Source organism: Anas platyrhynchos, chromosome 24 (genome assembly GCF_047663525.1).
Source record: "Anas platyrhynchos isolate ZD024472 breed Pekin duck chromosome 24, IASCAAS_PekinDuck_T2T, whole genome shotgun sequence".
Taxonomy (NCBI): Eukaryota; Metazoa; Chordata; class Aves; order Anseriformes; family Anatidae; genus Anas; species Anas platyrhynchos.
The window spans coordinates 4,560,856-4,576,230 of NC_092610.1; the positions used below are offsets into that span (position 1 = coordinate 4,560,856).

Here is a 15,375-nt window from a genome sequence, read left to right on the forward strand (position 1 = left end):
GCCTTTTTGTTTTTAAGAGAGCAGCGTGCTTCGAGTGTGTGTTTGGATAACGATTCTTACAAATGCATTTATTCAAAATAAACACAGTGGGAAGTAACTACAAAGCAGCCTGTCTGGGCAGCTGGTGCACGAGGGAGCTCACCGTTTATTGCATGCTCGTGCTGGGGTAGTAACGCGGCCGTATGCGCTGGTGCTGTGGGAGCTTTGCCCTCTCCATTGGCCATGTCAATTGAGTGTGGTGTCCCATGGGCTCAGGGTGACAAACGTAGTCTGTTATCCCTTGCACTGCCTTGTGACGTCTACCCAGTTGTTTTTGGAGAGCTGTTGAGGGTGTGAATTGAATTCCTGGTGGTGTGATGGCAGTGTGACTCCACAGGCTGTTGCTGAGCTGGTGGTGAGCAGCGTGCTCGCCAGGTATCCTACGGCACCGAGAGCTGCACGAGCCAAGGGCCTGAACGCCCTCATGTCTCGTGTGTGATTTGGATGAAATTGCTTTTCCTTCTTGCCAATGTTTCTGGGTCAGTCTGTGCTGCTTCCCCCAGGGGACGAGGCAGCCCAGCTCTGCGGGGCTTTGCCTTCCCCAGGCAGCGAGCAGCAGGCGTGACGCAGCCGCTCCGAGGGCGGCGGTGGGAGCCGGCTGGGTGCTGCGTCTGCCGTAGCTTTTTGTTTGATTTGGATTTCACGGCTTTCTCGGAGAGCCTGTTCTGCGATAATCTTGCAAAAACAAACTCCTGCAAGACTTCCGCGAAGGGTGACCTAACGTTCAACTCACCGCGTTTTGGAGAATTACCTGCCCCTGCTGTCACTACACTGTGCCGCCCTGTTTTCCACTGTGCAAAGCTCTGGAGTATAAGTGCTGAAGTGTGGCTTTCCACAGATCTGTCTTCGTTCAGCTCAGAGCCATGGCATGCCTGGGGTTTGGCAGCACCTTTTCCCTTGCAGCATCCTGGGTGCATCAGGTGCACGCGGATGCGCTCGACTGGGGCCACGTGCAGGCTGGCTCCTCTCGTGCCATTTTCTCTCTGCATGTAGAAAGCTGCTGCTTCAGTGCCTTCCATCTCTCCGTGCTTGGAAAAAAATCTTTCTCCCAGGAAAGCTCACTGAGGGGAGGATCATGCATAGGTTTCAGAGCCCCTGTCCCAAATCTGACGTGGCTCCAAAGCACACTGCTGGGTGCACAGATCCATCACTGCTGCCTCTTGGGCCCCAGCAGGCTTTCCAAAGAAAAAAAGCCTGAAACAAAGCTTTTTTTTTCCTTGTAAAAAAAGAATCCCTGCTAAACTCAGGGAATTTATATGTCTGGAGAAGTACAGCCAGAGCAGGTCCCTAATGCTGCTTTCTTTATAAACCACAGCTTTAGAAATAGTATTAAGCTTCTGCATTAAATGCAGGGGAAGAGTGCTTTGGAAAGCTGGGAAGGCTTTTGTCTTCCAAGCACTCCGGTTATTTTGGCAATTAGTACGAATTAATTTAAAATTGTCGAATGCAATAATTATGTAGGAGGGTGACATCTCAAAACGTTTCTTAAGTGCATGTTTTGAGCAAATGTTTGTGCGCTGAGGGCTGGGCTGGGGGATTGGGAGGCGTATTGGATTATATGCTATTTGCTCTGCGTAAGCAGTGGCAATTTATTGCTGCAGATACATGTGATGCAACGCGCAAAGATTAGTTCTATCCCCTCTAAAGCATGATTATTTTGGGTCCTCTTTATACCTTAAATAGATACTCCTCTCATGTGATTTCCATCTTTTTGTGTCAACAGCCCAGGCTAAAGTTGAAATAAACATTGCACCAGCTTAATGGCGCGGCCTCTGAAGAAATCTGCTCTCCATTATGGGGATTGTTTGGAAGCCTTTTAATCTGAAATTTTTCAGATGCTCGATGGTGTGGCACAAAGGTCTTGTGAATCCCGAAGCCTGCTTGGCTTCGCTGGATCTGTCCCGCGTAGACCAGTGGAGTTGCAGTGGTTCTGAGCAGAGCCTTTTCCATTTTGTGTCCCTCTTCTTGGTTCCTTGTGAGGTTCTGCGGCCTGTTTTAGGGACATTTGGAAGAGAGCAATGGCTTTTGTTGATTGAGAAGGGCTACAGAGCTGGTGAGGGGTCTGGAGCACAAGTCCTGTGAAGAGCAGCTGAGGGCACTGGGGGTGTTTGGGCTGGAACAGAGGAGGCTCAGGGAGACCTCATTGCTCTCTGCAACTGCCTGGAAGGAAGCGGTGGGGAGCTGGGGTCGGCCTCTGCTCACAGGGAACTGTGCCAGGAGCAGAGGGAACGGCCTCGAGTTGTGCCAGGGGAGGTTCAGGCTGGCAATGAGGAGACATTTCTCCTCAGCAAGAGCGCTCAGGCGTTGGGACGGGTTGCCCAGGGAGCTGGTGGAGTCCCCGTCCCTGGGGGTGTTCAGGGAGAGGTTGGACGTGGTGCCTGGAGACAGGGTCAGTGGGTGGTAGTGGTGGTGGTAGGGGGTGGTTGGACCAGGTGAGCTTGGAGGTCCTTTCCAATCTTAATGATTCTAGGATTTTTGACCTAATAATGACTCTTCTTGGCTGTGTGGGGTTTGTCTCAAGCGGTAGCTTCCTTTTGCAGTTGTGGAGAAGGTTGCTGTAACCCTGCAAGCCCCTGCGGGCTGTGTGGGATTTTTGCAGGGCTCGGTAGGAGGAAAATTATGGGGTCTCTTGCGTGTTCTCATCTGCTCTGCTCTCACAGGTGGTGCTGCAATGGGGTGAAGGACCTGGAGTGGGAGAGGGCCTTGGGACAGCCAAAGGGTGGAAGATGTGTGGGCAACCACTGTGTGTGGTGGAGATGCTTTTGTCAAAGCAAACCTGAGCGGAATGAGGGGTTTGTTTGTTCCTAATTGCTTAGGGCTGGGGTCGGCAGGACGGGGTGGTGTGCCTGGAGAGCGTGGTGTGTCTGTGTGCTGCTCGGTTTGACTGGCTTTATGCCCGCTCCAATGTCCTGCTGCTTGACACCTTTGGTGCCTCTCCCACAGCGCCACCATGACAACAGAGAAGGGCCCAGCAGCAGACGCCGAGAGTTCGGAACAGCAGCAAGCGAAGGAGGAGGAGGAAGGAGCCGCCGAAACACCCAAGGGAGAGGCCTCTCCGGAGGAAGGGGCTCAGCAGGCCGCCGAGGGCCAGAAGCAGAAGGCCTCTGGCGGCGATACGCAGGAGGAGCCAGGCAAGAAGGAGCGCCGTGCTGCCGAGGGCCGCGGCCTCTCCCGCCTCTTCTCCTCCTTTCTCAGGAGGCCCAAGTCTCAGGTGTCCGAAGAGGACAAAGACCCCGATGTGCCCACAGAGGGCGGAGGTGACCAGAAAGACGCGGGGTTAGGAGCCAGCCCTGATGAAGAGATCCTGGTGAAGGCCCCGATTGCAGCTCCCGAGCCTGAGCTGAAAACTGACCCATCGCTCGACCTCCATTCCTTAAGCAGCGCCGAAACACAGGTAACACACCCTGCTCGGTGTGGCATGCTTCCTTCTGTTCTTGTCAATCTATCTTTTCAGACAAAACCATAAAAAATTCTTATTCTCTGATAGTAAGGTAGATTAGAAAATCCCATAAGATGCTGAAAGGGCTCGTCATCTCCTTGTGCTGCATAGCATGCTCCTGTATCAGAGCATGGTACAATATTCCTATTCCTGAAATTGTAACAACACTTCAAAGCATACATTAAAGTACCCCGTACTGACTCCTTACCCTGCTGAACATGGAAATTCCCCCAAGGACTTGGATTTGAATTTGTTATTCACGACAGAGCTGTTTCTCATTTGGATGTGCTTGGTGTGTCCAGAAGGCAGGCCAGTGTTGTGAGGTGAGGACTGCAAGAGAAAGTGAACCTGGGAAGGGATTTCGTGAGCTTCGAGGAGTGTAAGTGGGGCATTTCAGGACTTGGTCATCTGCTCAGTCTGGGTTGTTGCTGAGCCTGCCAAATACAAATATTTTCTGCTTATGCATCATGTAGACAGGGATTTTTGCATAGCACGTGTGCTGAGCCCAGCTCTTAGTAGCTTTCTGATTTCTGCTCTTTAAAGCCAGGGTTGTTTTTCATGCAAGATTTAAAGTTTTTAAAGCCGGGTAGAAAGTGAGGCAGAGACACCCGTGGTGAGACATGCACAAGGCAGCAGCTGGTTATTGATCTGAGGGCCTCTGATTATTGATTTGGCTGGCCTCTCTTACTCCTTGGTGGGCATCTTGGTTAGCTGCAGCCCTGCCATCACCAGCGTGGCTGCACGGAGCCAGAGGAGGTGATTGCTACTTCTTGTGAGACAGGGATTTCCTAAAACCCAGCCAACCTGTGTGTATTGTTGGAGTCCCAGAGTGACAGCAAGTTTATGGTAACATCTGCATTTTTTTCCCTGCTGCCCTTAGGTTTGGGATGGTCTCCAGTGGGGTGTTAGATTTGAACTGCAAACTCTAGGTTTTTACTAACTTTTTGAGAAATACTTTACAGGTTGGTATTGTCAACTGGAGGCAGCTGTAAATCCACTGCCTTAAAATTGCAAAGTCGTAGAGAAGGCTGTAGGTAACGTATTTCTGTTTTCCCTGATTTCCGAGCCTTTGAAAAATACAGGCTGATTTTTGCTAGTGCTTTGTACCTTTCAGAATTGGGACATGGTGGGGAGCTGGAAATTTGCAGGCAATTTCAGCCCTGAAGGGGCCTCTTCAAGAGGGGATGTATGATTTCTTTCTCTATTTAGCTTTGATTTGCTTTTGCTCTATGCACAAGTGAGCATGCACGGAGAGAAAACCCACCACCTTCCTTCAGCAAGCGCCGTCTGTTTCAGACGAAGCACTTGTTTTTGTTAGTTCTTATTTTAGATTGACGTTAGTGGCTTTTTGAACTGTGACACTCGGCAGATATTTCTGCCGTGAAAGCATTTGCGAGGTGCTGCCTCTTTGATAAATGCTGACCAGCAGGCATTACGAGCTTTGACTGATTCTCTGCTCCCGATTATCCTGGCCCTGCTGGAACAGAAGTCAGCAGCTTGTGGACATTATTTAGGTTTCAAACACTGGAGCCGGCGCTGGCTGTGTGCAGTTGTGCCTGGGTGTGATTTCATGAGATGCGATGGGCTGAATTAACGGCTCACCGCAGGCTGAAAAGACAGGGTTTTGCTCTCCCTTCCTCTGCCATGGCTGCGTGCTCCGGCTGCATTGAGCCACTTCCAGCACTTGTCAAATCCTGCTATGAACTTATTTAACCCGCTGAAATGGCAGTAAAAAAAAAAAAAAAAGCTTCCTTCCTCCTTCTGTCCCCAAACTGCGTATTTTTCTGCAAGTTTAGTGAATTCAGCTGGCTCATAAAGTGCTTCGGTGGGCAAAGGGGGAGGCCGTCGGGTGTGAAGGCTGCCTTCCCCTTTCGGTGGCCATGAACTGTTGAGTCAGCTCAGAGGGCCATGAAATGTCAGTGCCAGTGTCCCTTGTACCTCTGTTACTCTGCTGAGCACTGTGTGTTGGAGCAAAGCAAATCTTCCTGGGTGACAGCGGGAGCAGAGGGGCACCCTGTGGCTGTTGGCTCTTCTGGCAGTGGAGGCATGAGGTCTCTAGCCTAGGACAGAAAACACTTGCTAATCCAAAAGGCACAGTCATTAAGGCCATGAAGATTTACATGATCTAACCTGCCCTAATTTCTCTAATCAGCCCTTTGTTTTTTTTTTACGTCTTTTATTAAATGAAGAGTTGAGAATGACTTGAAGGGCTTTAAAAATTGCCACCACTCAGCGCACTTGTTACCCTGCCCACCCAAGCTGCTGCCAGGTCCTGGGCTACACATTTAGGCCAGATAACTAATTCCGGGGTGCGGTGCTCGTTTCTTGTGATGGCTTTTTGTTTGACACATCTAATTGGCGACTTGGATGTGCTGGGGTTTTCAGCCTGCGCAGGAGGAGAGGAGGGAAGACCAGGAGCCGGACAGCAGAGACCTGGAGGGCAAGGAAGGAGGAGAAGCGAAGGAGGAGTGCACCAAGCCGGAGCCCAAACAGGAGACTCCAGAGACCAAAGCCGACAAGGATTTGAAAGCTGCCCAGAGAGCTGTAAAGAGACACAGAAACATGTACTGCAAAGTTGTCTTGCTGGATGACACCATCTTTGAGTGTGCTGTGGATGTAAGTACATTCAGGGGTTGTTTCTTCTCTTTTCCCTCTCTCTTCTGCTTGAAAACCACCACAAACACTATTTAATAGGGGTCTAATTTGCTGCCAGTGAATTACATGACAGGCTTTACTGCAGAACAATCTTGCTATAAGCTATAATAACTTATTTAGTGTGCTGTAAAAATCTCTCTGTGCCTAGGAGCCTTTTTTGTTTATAGCTCTGGAACTTGCAGGGTACGTTGCTTTGTAAAGGTGGAAGTTTAAAAAAAAAGTTACTGCACTTGTTGTTCATCTTTTTGCTCATTTTTATCCCAGAGTTTAGTTTATTGTGTTAGGTTGGGATTGTCTAAATATTTTCTGCTCCTTTCATTTGAATAAAACCTGTTGTCATGTTGATTTGTGCTTTCTGTTCACCCAGAGCACCTTTGCCGATCAGGCTGCTGGCTAACATATCTCCTGCAGGTGGATGTAAAGACAAACAGGCTGCATTTAGCTTGGAGCTGAATATATTTGGAGTAAACAATTTAAAATCATTATGTTGACTTACAGCACCGCAAAACCCTTCATCTGAGAGCTTTTATTTTGCTTTATTTTGTGCATTCTCTCGCGGGGCTGTCTTGCTGTCAGGGCAATAAAAAGCTCGCAGAAATCCCTATTTCAGTATCGAAGCACTTGCCCGGAATATTAATAATCCGGTATTTACCACTCGAGCCTGCTTCCAGCTTGTTTTTCTCCATCCCGCTAGCTCTGTGGGCCGCGGGAGGGTATCGGGGCGTGGGGCTCCCTGTGGAAGCGGTTACCTTGGGTGATCCTGGGCAAGTAGGTCAGCAGTTTGTGTAACAGCGCGGCTATTGTCGCTGCGCGGGATCGGCGCCCAGCGCTACCAAAGCCCAGGATGTTTACTGGAGATATCAGGCTCAGCCCCCCAAAAAGCAAATTTTCTTCCAAAAGGCTGGTGCGGCAGTGGTGGCTCTGGGCCCTGCGGCCCCAGTTGGTTTGTCGTGGTGTTGGGAGTGTGTTTGGCAGCTCCCCTACAGCACTGATCCAGCTCTGCTGTGTTCTGGGTGCCGTCACATCACATGCGGTGTCCCTGGTGCGCTGCTATGGGTCTGGAGCATCCCGTGAGGCACCGAGGAGCAGATGGGCAGGGGCTGCTATGCAGCGAGAAGCTCTTGACTTGTCGAGTACCCTTGGCTTTAATGCCAACATAATCCCGCTGTAGCATTTGGAGAAGTAATTTATGAAGATGTAATTGGGAAGGAATTGCAAAGGTGTAGGCAAAGACCAGCACAAATGCCTTTATTCGAAAAGAATGAGTGCTTTCAAACCTTCTTTCCCATTGACAGCCATAGGAGGCTTTTAATTCCTACATGTCTTTAAGTGCCAGTTCACCGAGAAAGCTCCCAGGCTGACGCATGCAGCGTGTTAACGGGGGAGCTGCAGCGTGTGCTCTGACAGCCGTACAGCCGAAGGACCACAGGAAGACACGGCCGTGGGCTTTGATCAGTAGCCATGCAAACACGGCTAAAAGGAGAGCTGCCTGCACAAGCGATGCATTAGTAAAGCTTATTTTGCGTCACTGGAGCTGCACTTTCCTTGTAGCAAAGCCACCAATAGAATTAGCTGCTTGTGGTTACCATAGTTTTTGCGCCTCAGGGACGTTTTCCTTCATGCTGTGGACTAAAAGGGTATCTGCTCCTAGGGCCAGCTCCTTCACTTCACTTCTGCAGGATTCTGAAAAAAAAAAGAGGAGATGAGAAATGCTCAAAGAGTGTTTCTGGAGGCAAGAAGTTGTGTGCTAAGCGGGCAAAGCTGGGGAAGCTGGGTTGCCAGCAGCAGCTTGGGTTGAGGAAAGGGTGGAAACGAGGGCCTTTTGTTCTGAGCCCATGATTCTTTTGTGAGCCTGCTTCGCCAAGTTGCTCCCAAAAAAACAATGCCCCAAATGGGGGCTGTCAGGGTGGGTTGGAGCAGCAGCTTTGTCCCTCACACTGATCATCCTTTGATCAGTGCCTGATTGTCTGAGAGCCTGGGGCTTGGAGCTGCCCGTCCCGTGCCTTAGGTGTGCTTTGGGAGGGGAAAACCACACAAATCCTCTGGTTTTGGGGTTGTTGGAGAACCATGGCTCTGGAGGGGCTTTCGACATGGAGCTGGTGGGAGCAGGGAGACCTGCTGCAGATCTCATTGCTTCTCAGTTTGGATTTTGTAAAGAAGGAAGCCTGATAGGAAAGAGCAGCCAGAAGCAGCCAGGAGATGGGATTTTGAGCTAGTCAGGACTTTTTCCCTTCATGGTAGCATCCAGTGTGGTTTTATGTTCCCTTTTTGCAGGCAAAAAGCAGCCTGTGCTATAAAATGCTTTTTGTCTATTTGCAGAAACATGCCAAGGGGCAGGATCTACTCAAGAAAGTCTGTGACCACCTCAATCTCCTGGAAGAAGACTACTTTGGTTTGGCCATATGGGACACGCCGACCTCCAGGGTAAGAAGTTGCTGGTTTATGGTCTGCACCTGGGTGGATTCAGCTCTGTGCAAGGCTCCATGGACGAGGTGGAGCATAAGCTGCTGATGCTCTTCTTCAAACTACTTTGATCCCCTCCCCAGGAAAGGACTAAGAGGACTTTAAGAATAGATTAGCGCTGCTTAGATTGCAGAAGGTGGACCTAAATGTTGACACGCTGCTTGGGGAATTCAGTGCTGGAGCCTGTGTTCACTGAAGGCATGCGGCTGAGCAGGCAGCAGCAGTAAAACTGCAGTGGTTTGGGCATGGAGCAGTCATTGCACGTGCCTTAGGTATTAAAGTCTCTACAGGCTTGGAATGTGGTCCCCAAAGAGGCTTTGTGTTTGCTTTCTCTTCCTTCTCTGACTTGCAACTGCTTTCCTCCTGCTTCGGTAACAAATCCGGGAGCTGGATGAATTCATGCTGTATTTATTTTACCCTGGGTGCCTCCTCCTCCGATACAGAGCCAGCTAATGTTGCCATTCTTAATAATGACTGGTTCGGGGGATTCTCTGGGTGGTAATACTGCACTGCACTGGTAGCTTTAGCACCTTCGTAATGGGAACACAGGCAGGGGAGTGGGAGTGAATCAAGGCTTAAAATGTGCAGCGAGTGAGCTCGCAGCAACTGCTGGCTCCCAGCATGGATTCAGCTCCTGCTGCCTGCGTGCCAGCCAAAGGCAGGCACTGGGAGGATTTCTGGGCTGAGATCTGGGCCTTGGGTTGTTCTTTTTTGTTATTTTGTTTTTGTTTTGTACAGAGGATTCTCAATTGGAAAACACAAACGTGTAAGGACAGTGATGAGTTCCAGCAGCAAAGTGCACATCCCTTTTCTATGACTGTTTTGCCCTCGAAAAGTGAGAGCATGGCAGGAGGAGCGCTGAGTGCCAGCTGCCTGCCCCGGCACTGGTGTCAGCGTTCGGAGGGTTTGGTTCTGAACCGAGGCTTTGCCCTGCAAAACAGAACACGTGCAGCTTTTCATACCAAAACTCTGACTCATATGGTTTTAGTTTAAGGGCTTTGTTTGGTTAGACCTGAGCAGTGTCTTATCTTTTAAACCCCTGGTTATGCTTTAACTCGAGCAATTACTCAAGCTCTGTTTAATGAAGCTAGCCAAAAGTGTGTGAAATTGAAAACAAGGGGCCACCTTCACGTCCTCTAGACCAGCTATGTTGATCCACGCTCTGACTGTTCACCTATAATTTTGCTTATGGGCAAGGTTACAGTGGCTGCAATATATGTTAGTTGTTAAAAGGCTCAATAATTGGAAGTATGGATTTTTAATCCAGGCGAAACATGGCTCGATTTGTCCTGTTTGTGCTGGGGGCAGCGTGCTGCCACATCTCCTGGAGCCGCGTGCCGCCGATCGCTCGCAGGAGCGCCGCGATTCTTCTGAAGGCAGCCACGTGCACTTCCTTCGCCCCCGCTTGACGTGAGCTGAGAGGCTGTGCAGCTTTTTAACCGTAGAGACTGAAAACAGACAGTTCTGTCAGGTTTGTGTGTCAGAGCCGGCAGAGGAGGAAGGAAAAGAGCTGTGCATGGGGTTAGCTCCAGTGCAGAGCAAGCTGCTCGCCTGGAGACTGTTCTGTTGTGATGGTGGAAAACACTGTGGGGTTTTCTGTTGTGTTTTTTTTTTTCCTTTTTTTAATCTTTGTGGTTACATGTCATTGAACTTGAAAACCTCAAGCTCCATCTCTCTCTGTAACTTCAAAACCCTGACACTGAGTTACTGCTTGGCTGGTAGAAATGATCGTGATAGGAAGTCAACAGAGGAGCTTGTGCAGCTGCGCTGGGCAGGCAGGATGCACGTCTGTATTCATGGGCAGGGAGAGGTGCTGTGCAGGTTTTCCTGTACTTGGGCAATAAACCTTCCTGCGGACAGGCAATCCAGGTAGGAATTACAGAGGGTGAAAGTGGAAGGAGCAGCTGCTTGGCGCTGAAGCAGTCGTGGTACCGGTATGTGCATGGAGATTCTCTGCTTAAAAGAGTGGCTGTGACTGGAAAGCAAGCAGGCCCGATACGTCTGCCTTTCCGCTGGAGTTCCTATCACTGGTCTTATAGGTTAGAGGAGCAAGCACATAAAAAGATAAGATTACATCTAAGTATCGCTGTCTCCCTGCCATCAAGCTGAATGTCCTTCTAGTCAGGAAAGATTAGCTGGGAGGATTCAGTGAGTCAGTTCTTTCACCTCAGGAGACCTGGACGTCCAAATCCTGTTCAGACCTCACAAAAACGACCGTGGTGGTTGCCTGTAGCCTCTCCAGGGGGCTGGGAGCATCATGCCATCCCCTCCGAGGGGCAAATTGTGGCCTCTGCAAAGGACAGGCTCAGCTTTGGCATGCCAGGTGTTGCTCTGACCGTGCTAGCAAAAACAGGAGTGGTTTTCTGAGGCTGATGTTGCACCAGCATCCCACAAAACCCCAAATTACAGAGGGGGAAAAAAAGGATGTATTTCTAAATTTGTAGCTGAGATAATTACTAGCAACTTGAGTCATACTTAAAAGAGACTAAGTTTATGTCACGCTCCCCAGCTGCTGGATGTTTTCACTCCTCTTTCAGCAATTAGGTTGTTAAAGAACGTAGCTAATAATGGAAAGTCTTGGCGACCTTTGTTCTGAGTAGGGCAAGTATGCGGATAGGGTGCCTAAAATGAATGCATGTGTCCAATTTGTCTGGTTTTAAAGGTCTCTGAGAAAAAATGTGTTGCACAAGTGCCCCTCTTGGCTGGATGTGGCTGAGACCGTGCCCGCTGGTTCGTGCTTGCTGCCTTTTATGCTGCAATATTAGTAAAAGCAGGATCTGACAGGGCAGAATATGCTGGGCAGAGTTCCCTTGGATGCTGTTGCTTTGTTGTTAGGAGCCGCCATAAATTCCTTCACTTAAATCCTTTTCTGTAAAGAGCATCCGTGTGGTGTGGGATGCTCATCAGCTGTGTGTGCTGAGCCTCTGAATTAACAGAGTCACCTCGATGGAGAGGACAGCTTCAGATTGGACCCATGTTTCTTGTTCCTCTCCTATGAGTACTTCGTATGTGAGGGATTAGAAATACACACAGGGACTGCGGACTGGAGTAAAAGTTTCAGAAAATGCTGTATATCTTCCGTTTCCATGGCTGCCTTTATGTCAAACGTTGTCGCCTTGCTGTATTTTTAGCGAGTTGCAGTTTGCTGTGGTGTTTCTGTAACGTCTGTTAAACTGTGAATGTTTTTATCCTCTTACAGACATGGCTGGATCCTGCCAAAGAAATAAAAAAACAGGTTCATGGTAAGTAGATCAAATTTATCATGTGGGTGTGTGTGGCTTCTCTCCCTTCCCTGAGTGTGTGTGGTTCTGGGTGCAGTCCTGAGTGCCCAGGGATCGGTGAGAGTTCAAGTCAGGGTGTCTGGCAGGGATCAGCTCAAGTTCAAGCAGTCTGTGCTTCCTTTCCCTTCTTCTTCAGTACTTGGCGATGCTCTAGAATTAAGGAAAAGTGTTGTTTCCTTGCAAAAACATAGCCAGGGATGTGTTTGTCCTGTGCAAATCCACGCTGTCCTCACTACCATGCAGCACTGAAATAGGATGGGAAAGCAGATGTCAGTGGGCACCATTTAAAGCCAAAAGGAGCTGGGGAGAGCCTGAGCAAAGCTGCAAGCTGGAGCAAGGTTTTGTGGACTCCGAGGCTGTTTCAGAGCCCAAATCGGGGTACTGGAATGATAAACAAAGGGCTCGAATAGCATCAGGACAAATGCCAGATGCTCTCTGGAGTATTTTAAGTTCTGCTAGCACTGAATCAGTTCAAGACGAGGGCAGTGTCAGAGTTAAATAAACTCTAGAGGCTTTTGTTTTGTTTCAGGAACAAGCCTTAGGTCTGACAGGCTCACAAGTAAAGCACTGCTCTCTGTATGCGTGGTGGGGGCGCAGGACAAGGCGTGTCAGCACTGCCTGGGGGGGGAAATGCTGCAGGGCTGTGGAGTAGGAAAAGCTCCTGCTTTTATCAGCTTCTCTTTGAGTCAATAACAGGATGTGTGTAAAGGGCACGAGCTGCTCCTGCCTTGCAGTGCAGTGCAGGTAAAATTCAGCAAATATGGGTAACAAACAACCTGCTGTACGATCTGTCCCGCTGAGGTGCTTTAAATGACACCTTATTGGAGTTTGCTTGAAGAAGCCGTGTTGGTGTACGTGCACAGGGAGCCAGTCTCTGTGTCTCCCTTGAATTGCACAGGAAAACTCTGCTGCCTAAGCTGTCTTCTTGAAATAACTTGTGTTGAACTCTGTGTAACGAAAGCAAGGTGCCCTGTGTTCAGTGCCGTTTGCGGTGTTGCCTAAGAAGTAGATCCATGAATCGCGGGGTTGCGATTTTGATAAATCTCCTAGCAAGCTAACAGCAAGGGTATCTTGTCTTCTGAAATAAATATTTTGAGCTACACTGCTAAAGGGCACAGCAGGGGAGAGCTGCGACTGAAAATTAGTTCTGGAGTGCTTAACGGGTCTGCCAGGACGATTTCTGTGGCTAAACATGATTACTCTTTTTGGGGAAGAGAGGGAACCTTGGCTTGAACTCTTCAAAAAGAGTTAAGGATTAACTCTCAAGAAAGATAAAAAAAAAAAAAAAATTGGTAGCTTTACTGTCCTGCTTAAAAGAGGAAGCAGGGGGCATTTCCACCACAGGCAAGCAGTTCTCAGTCGGCTGTTCCTACACCAGCATGCGATTTACACGCACACTGTTAAATATCAGTCCCAAAGCTGCACTTGTGTGGTTGCTGGGAGGGGTGATGGAGAGCTGCATTTTAGGTATGTGTGACCGTGTACACAAGTAAGTCGTGCAGTGTGTTGTTTAGCTAGACAGAGGCTAACCATACCACAAATAATGTCTATTGTAGCTATAATTAAGGGAGCCCTCGCTCCATTTAACGTGTGCAGCATTGCTGTACGAGGCTTGCAGCAAGCTTTATTGGAGTATTTAGGTCTCGACTTGTCAAGCTCTTCCTGTCGCAGCGCTCACTGTTTCTTCCAGAGACCGATGCGTGCATGGTGCTGAGGTTCAGCTGTGGTCCAACCACACGACCACAGCGCATTAGGCTGTTGAGTGGATTAGCACATCTGTTCCTTACGAGAAATTTGAAAATTGGGTCAAGTGATAAAATACCAATTCATTAACCTATGGCACATGTCCGACCTCTCTGCGTGAATCTTTTCTTTTAATCAGTGAAAAAATATTTGAGTAAGTTAGCCTCTTAGCAATGGATTTATTTCTTTTTCCACAAGTTGTGACATCTTTCACGTGTACTTGTCTGCCCTGCTTTGTTTGTTTGTGTGTGTTTCCTAGCTCTTGTAAATGAAATCATGTCTTACACCGCCTGCTTATGCAGCAGCAAGCTGTGTGAGTGAGCAGCATTTAAAATCAGTATTAGCATCTGAGAGCTGGCTATTGTGAAGCTGTTCTGGTGGGCTTGTTTTTCTCCAACTTTTCTTTGTAATTTCAGGAGGCCCCTGGGATTTCACCTTCAATGTCAAGTTTTACCCACCAGATCCTGCACAACTGACAGAGGATATAACGAGGTGAGTTCCCTGCTACTTGTGCTACCAGACAGTGAGCTTACTGAGCAAAGCTGTGACCACTTTTGGGAAACCACAGGAACTGGAAGATTGAGTGGAAATTGTTAATACGAAAGTGTTATTCCACCCTTCAACAGGATGATCAATGTCTTGAGGAACTGTTTGGAGGGGTTATTGTTGTTTGGTTTTAGTGGCTGTGTGTGTGGGGATGCTCCTTCTCTTCACTGAAGTCCACCTGCATAAAGCAGTGTCATTGATAATCCTGGCACGTGTATATTTGAATACAAAAGTACACTTCTGTTTTAAAATAATTTCTTCTGATAGTAAGTGTCTGCTTCTTTTCCAGAGTGGAGGTGACCTTAGGTCCTTCTGTCCTCCATGCTCTTGACTGTGTTGATTGTTGCTCCATAATTAAAAATACATGTTAGAGACAAACATCATGCTTCATTCATCAGCAGTATAAAAAAGATGATGTTCAGTGCTTGGGAACAAGTTTCTTAAGGTCACTGTGTTCTCTATAAAGAGCTTTTTTCATTTTTATTCCCCAAAGGTATTACTTGTGTCTTCAGCTTCGACAAGACATCGTTACGGGGCGGCTGCCTTGTTCGTTTGCGACTTTGGCTCTGCTGGGCTCGTACACAGTGCAGTCCGAATTGGGAGACTATGACCCTGATCTACACAGCGCAGATTATATCAGTGAATTTAAATTGGCCCCAAACCAGACTAAAGAGCTTGAAGAGAAGGTTATGGAACTTCATAAAACATACAGGTGAGGTACAATGGCTGGAGAATTCGTTTGTGCACGGCAGCATGAAGGCAGCAGGTGGAATAATGAGGCTTTCTCGTATTTTTCCCACCTCTGTTGTATGGGTTTGGTTTCATGCTGCACCAGTTTTTATGGCAGCAACTTTAGCAGTAAAGTGTGAATTTTCAGCTACTGAGAAAATCAGCTAATCTAAAAAGATTTCATAGTTTAGTTATAACAGAATCCTTCCAGTATATGGAATTCTTTCTTCCTGCTTGAAGAAAAAAACATGCTTTTAGTTTAGTTTTGTTTTTTAACAGGTGCCCCATGTGGGAGCTCCTTCCCAACAGTATCCATGAAAATGGATTTTACTTCATGTGAAAATTCAAGTTTGCTTCTTTTAACCTTGTTCTTTGTCTTTTCATATTTTTGCTCTTGGATTTATGTAATTTTTGGATTGTAATCTGGTTGGAACAGATCCTGTCTCTTTGTGTAGCCTGCAGCATGTTTGGGGTTTTCTG

General features: G+C 48.3%; 1 protein-coding gene across 32 annotated transcripts in view; it reads left to right on the forward strand.

The window, feature by feature from the left end:
- Positions 1-15,375, forward strand: part of EPB41 (erythrocyte membrane protein band 4.1) — an 85,728-nt gene that overhangs the window by 31,914 nt on the left and 38,439 nt on the right. For 31 of the 32 annotated variants that reach the window (XM_072027428.1, XM_027443971.3, XM_027443967.3 and 28 more), the window contains 6 exons: positions 2,983-3,433; positions 5,864-6,094; positions 8,453-8,557; positions 11,796-11,838; positions 14,037-14,112; positions 14,660-14,878. In XM_072027428.1, coding sequence (XP_071883529.1) covers positions 2,990-3,433; positions 5,864-6,094; positions 8,453-8,557; positions 11,796-11,838; positions 14,037-14,112; positions 14,660-14,878 — 1,118 coding nt within the window. In that variant the 5' untranslated portion in view covers positions 2,983-2,989. Of the gene's footprint in view, positions 1-2,982; positions 3,434-5,863; positions 6,095-8,452; positions 8,558-11,795; positions 11,839-14,036; positions 14,113-14,659; positions 14,879-15,375 lie in introns of those variants that run through there. The other variant, XM_072027430.1, reaches the window with a different exon arrangement.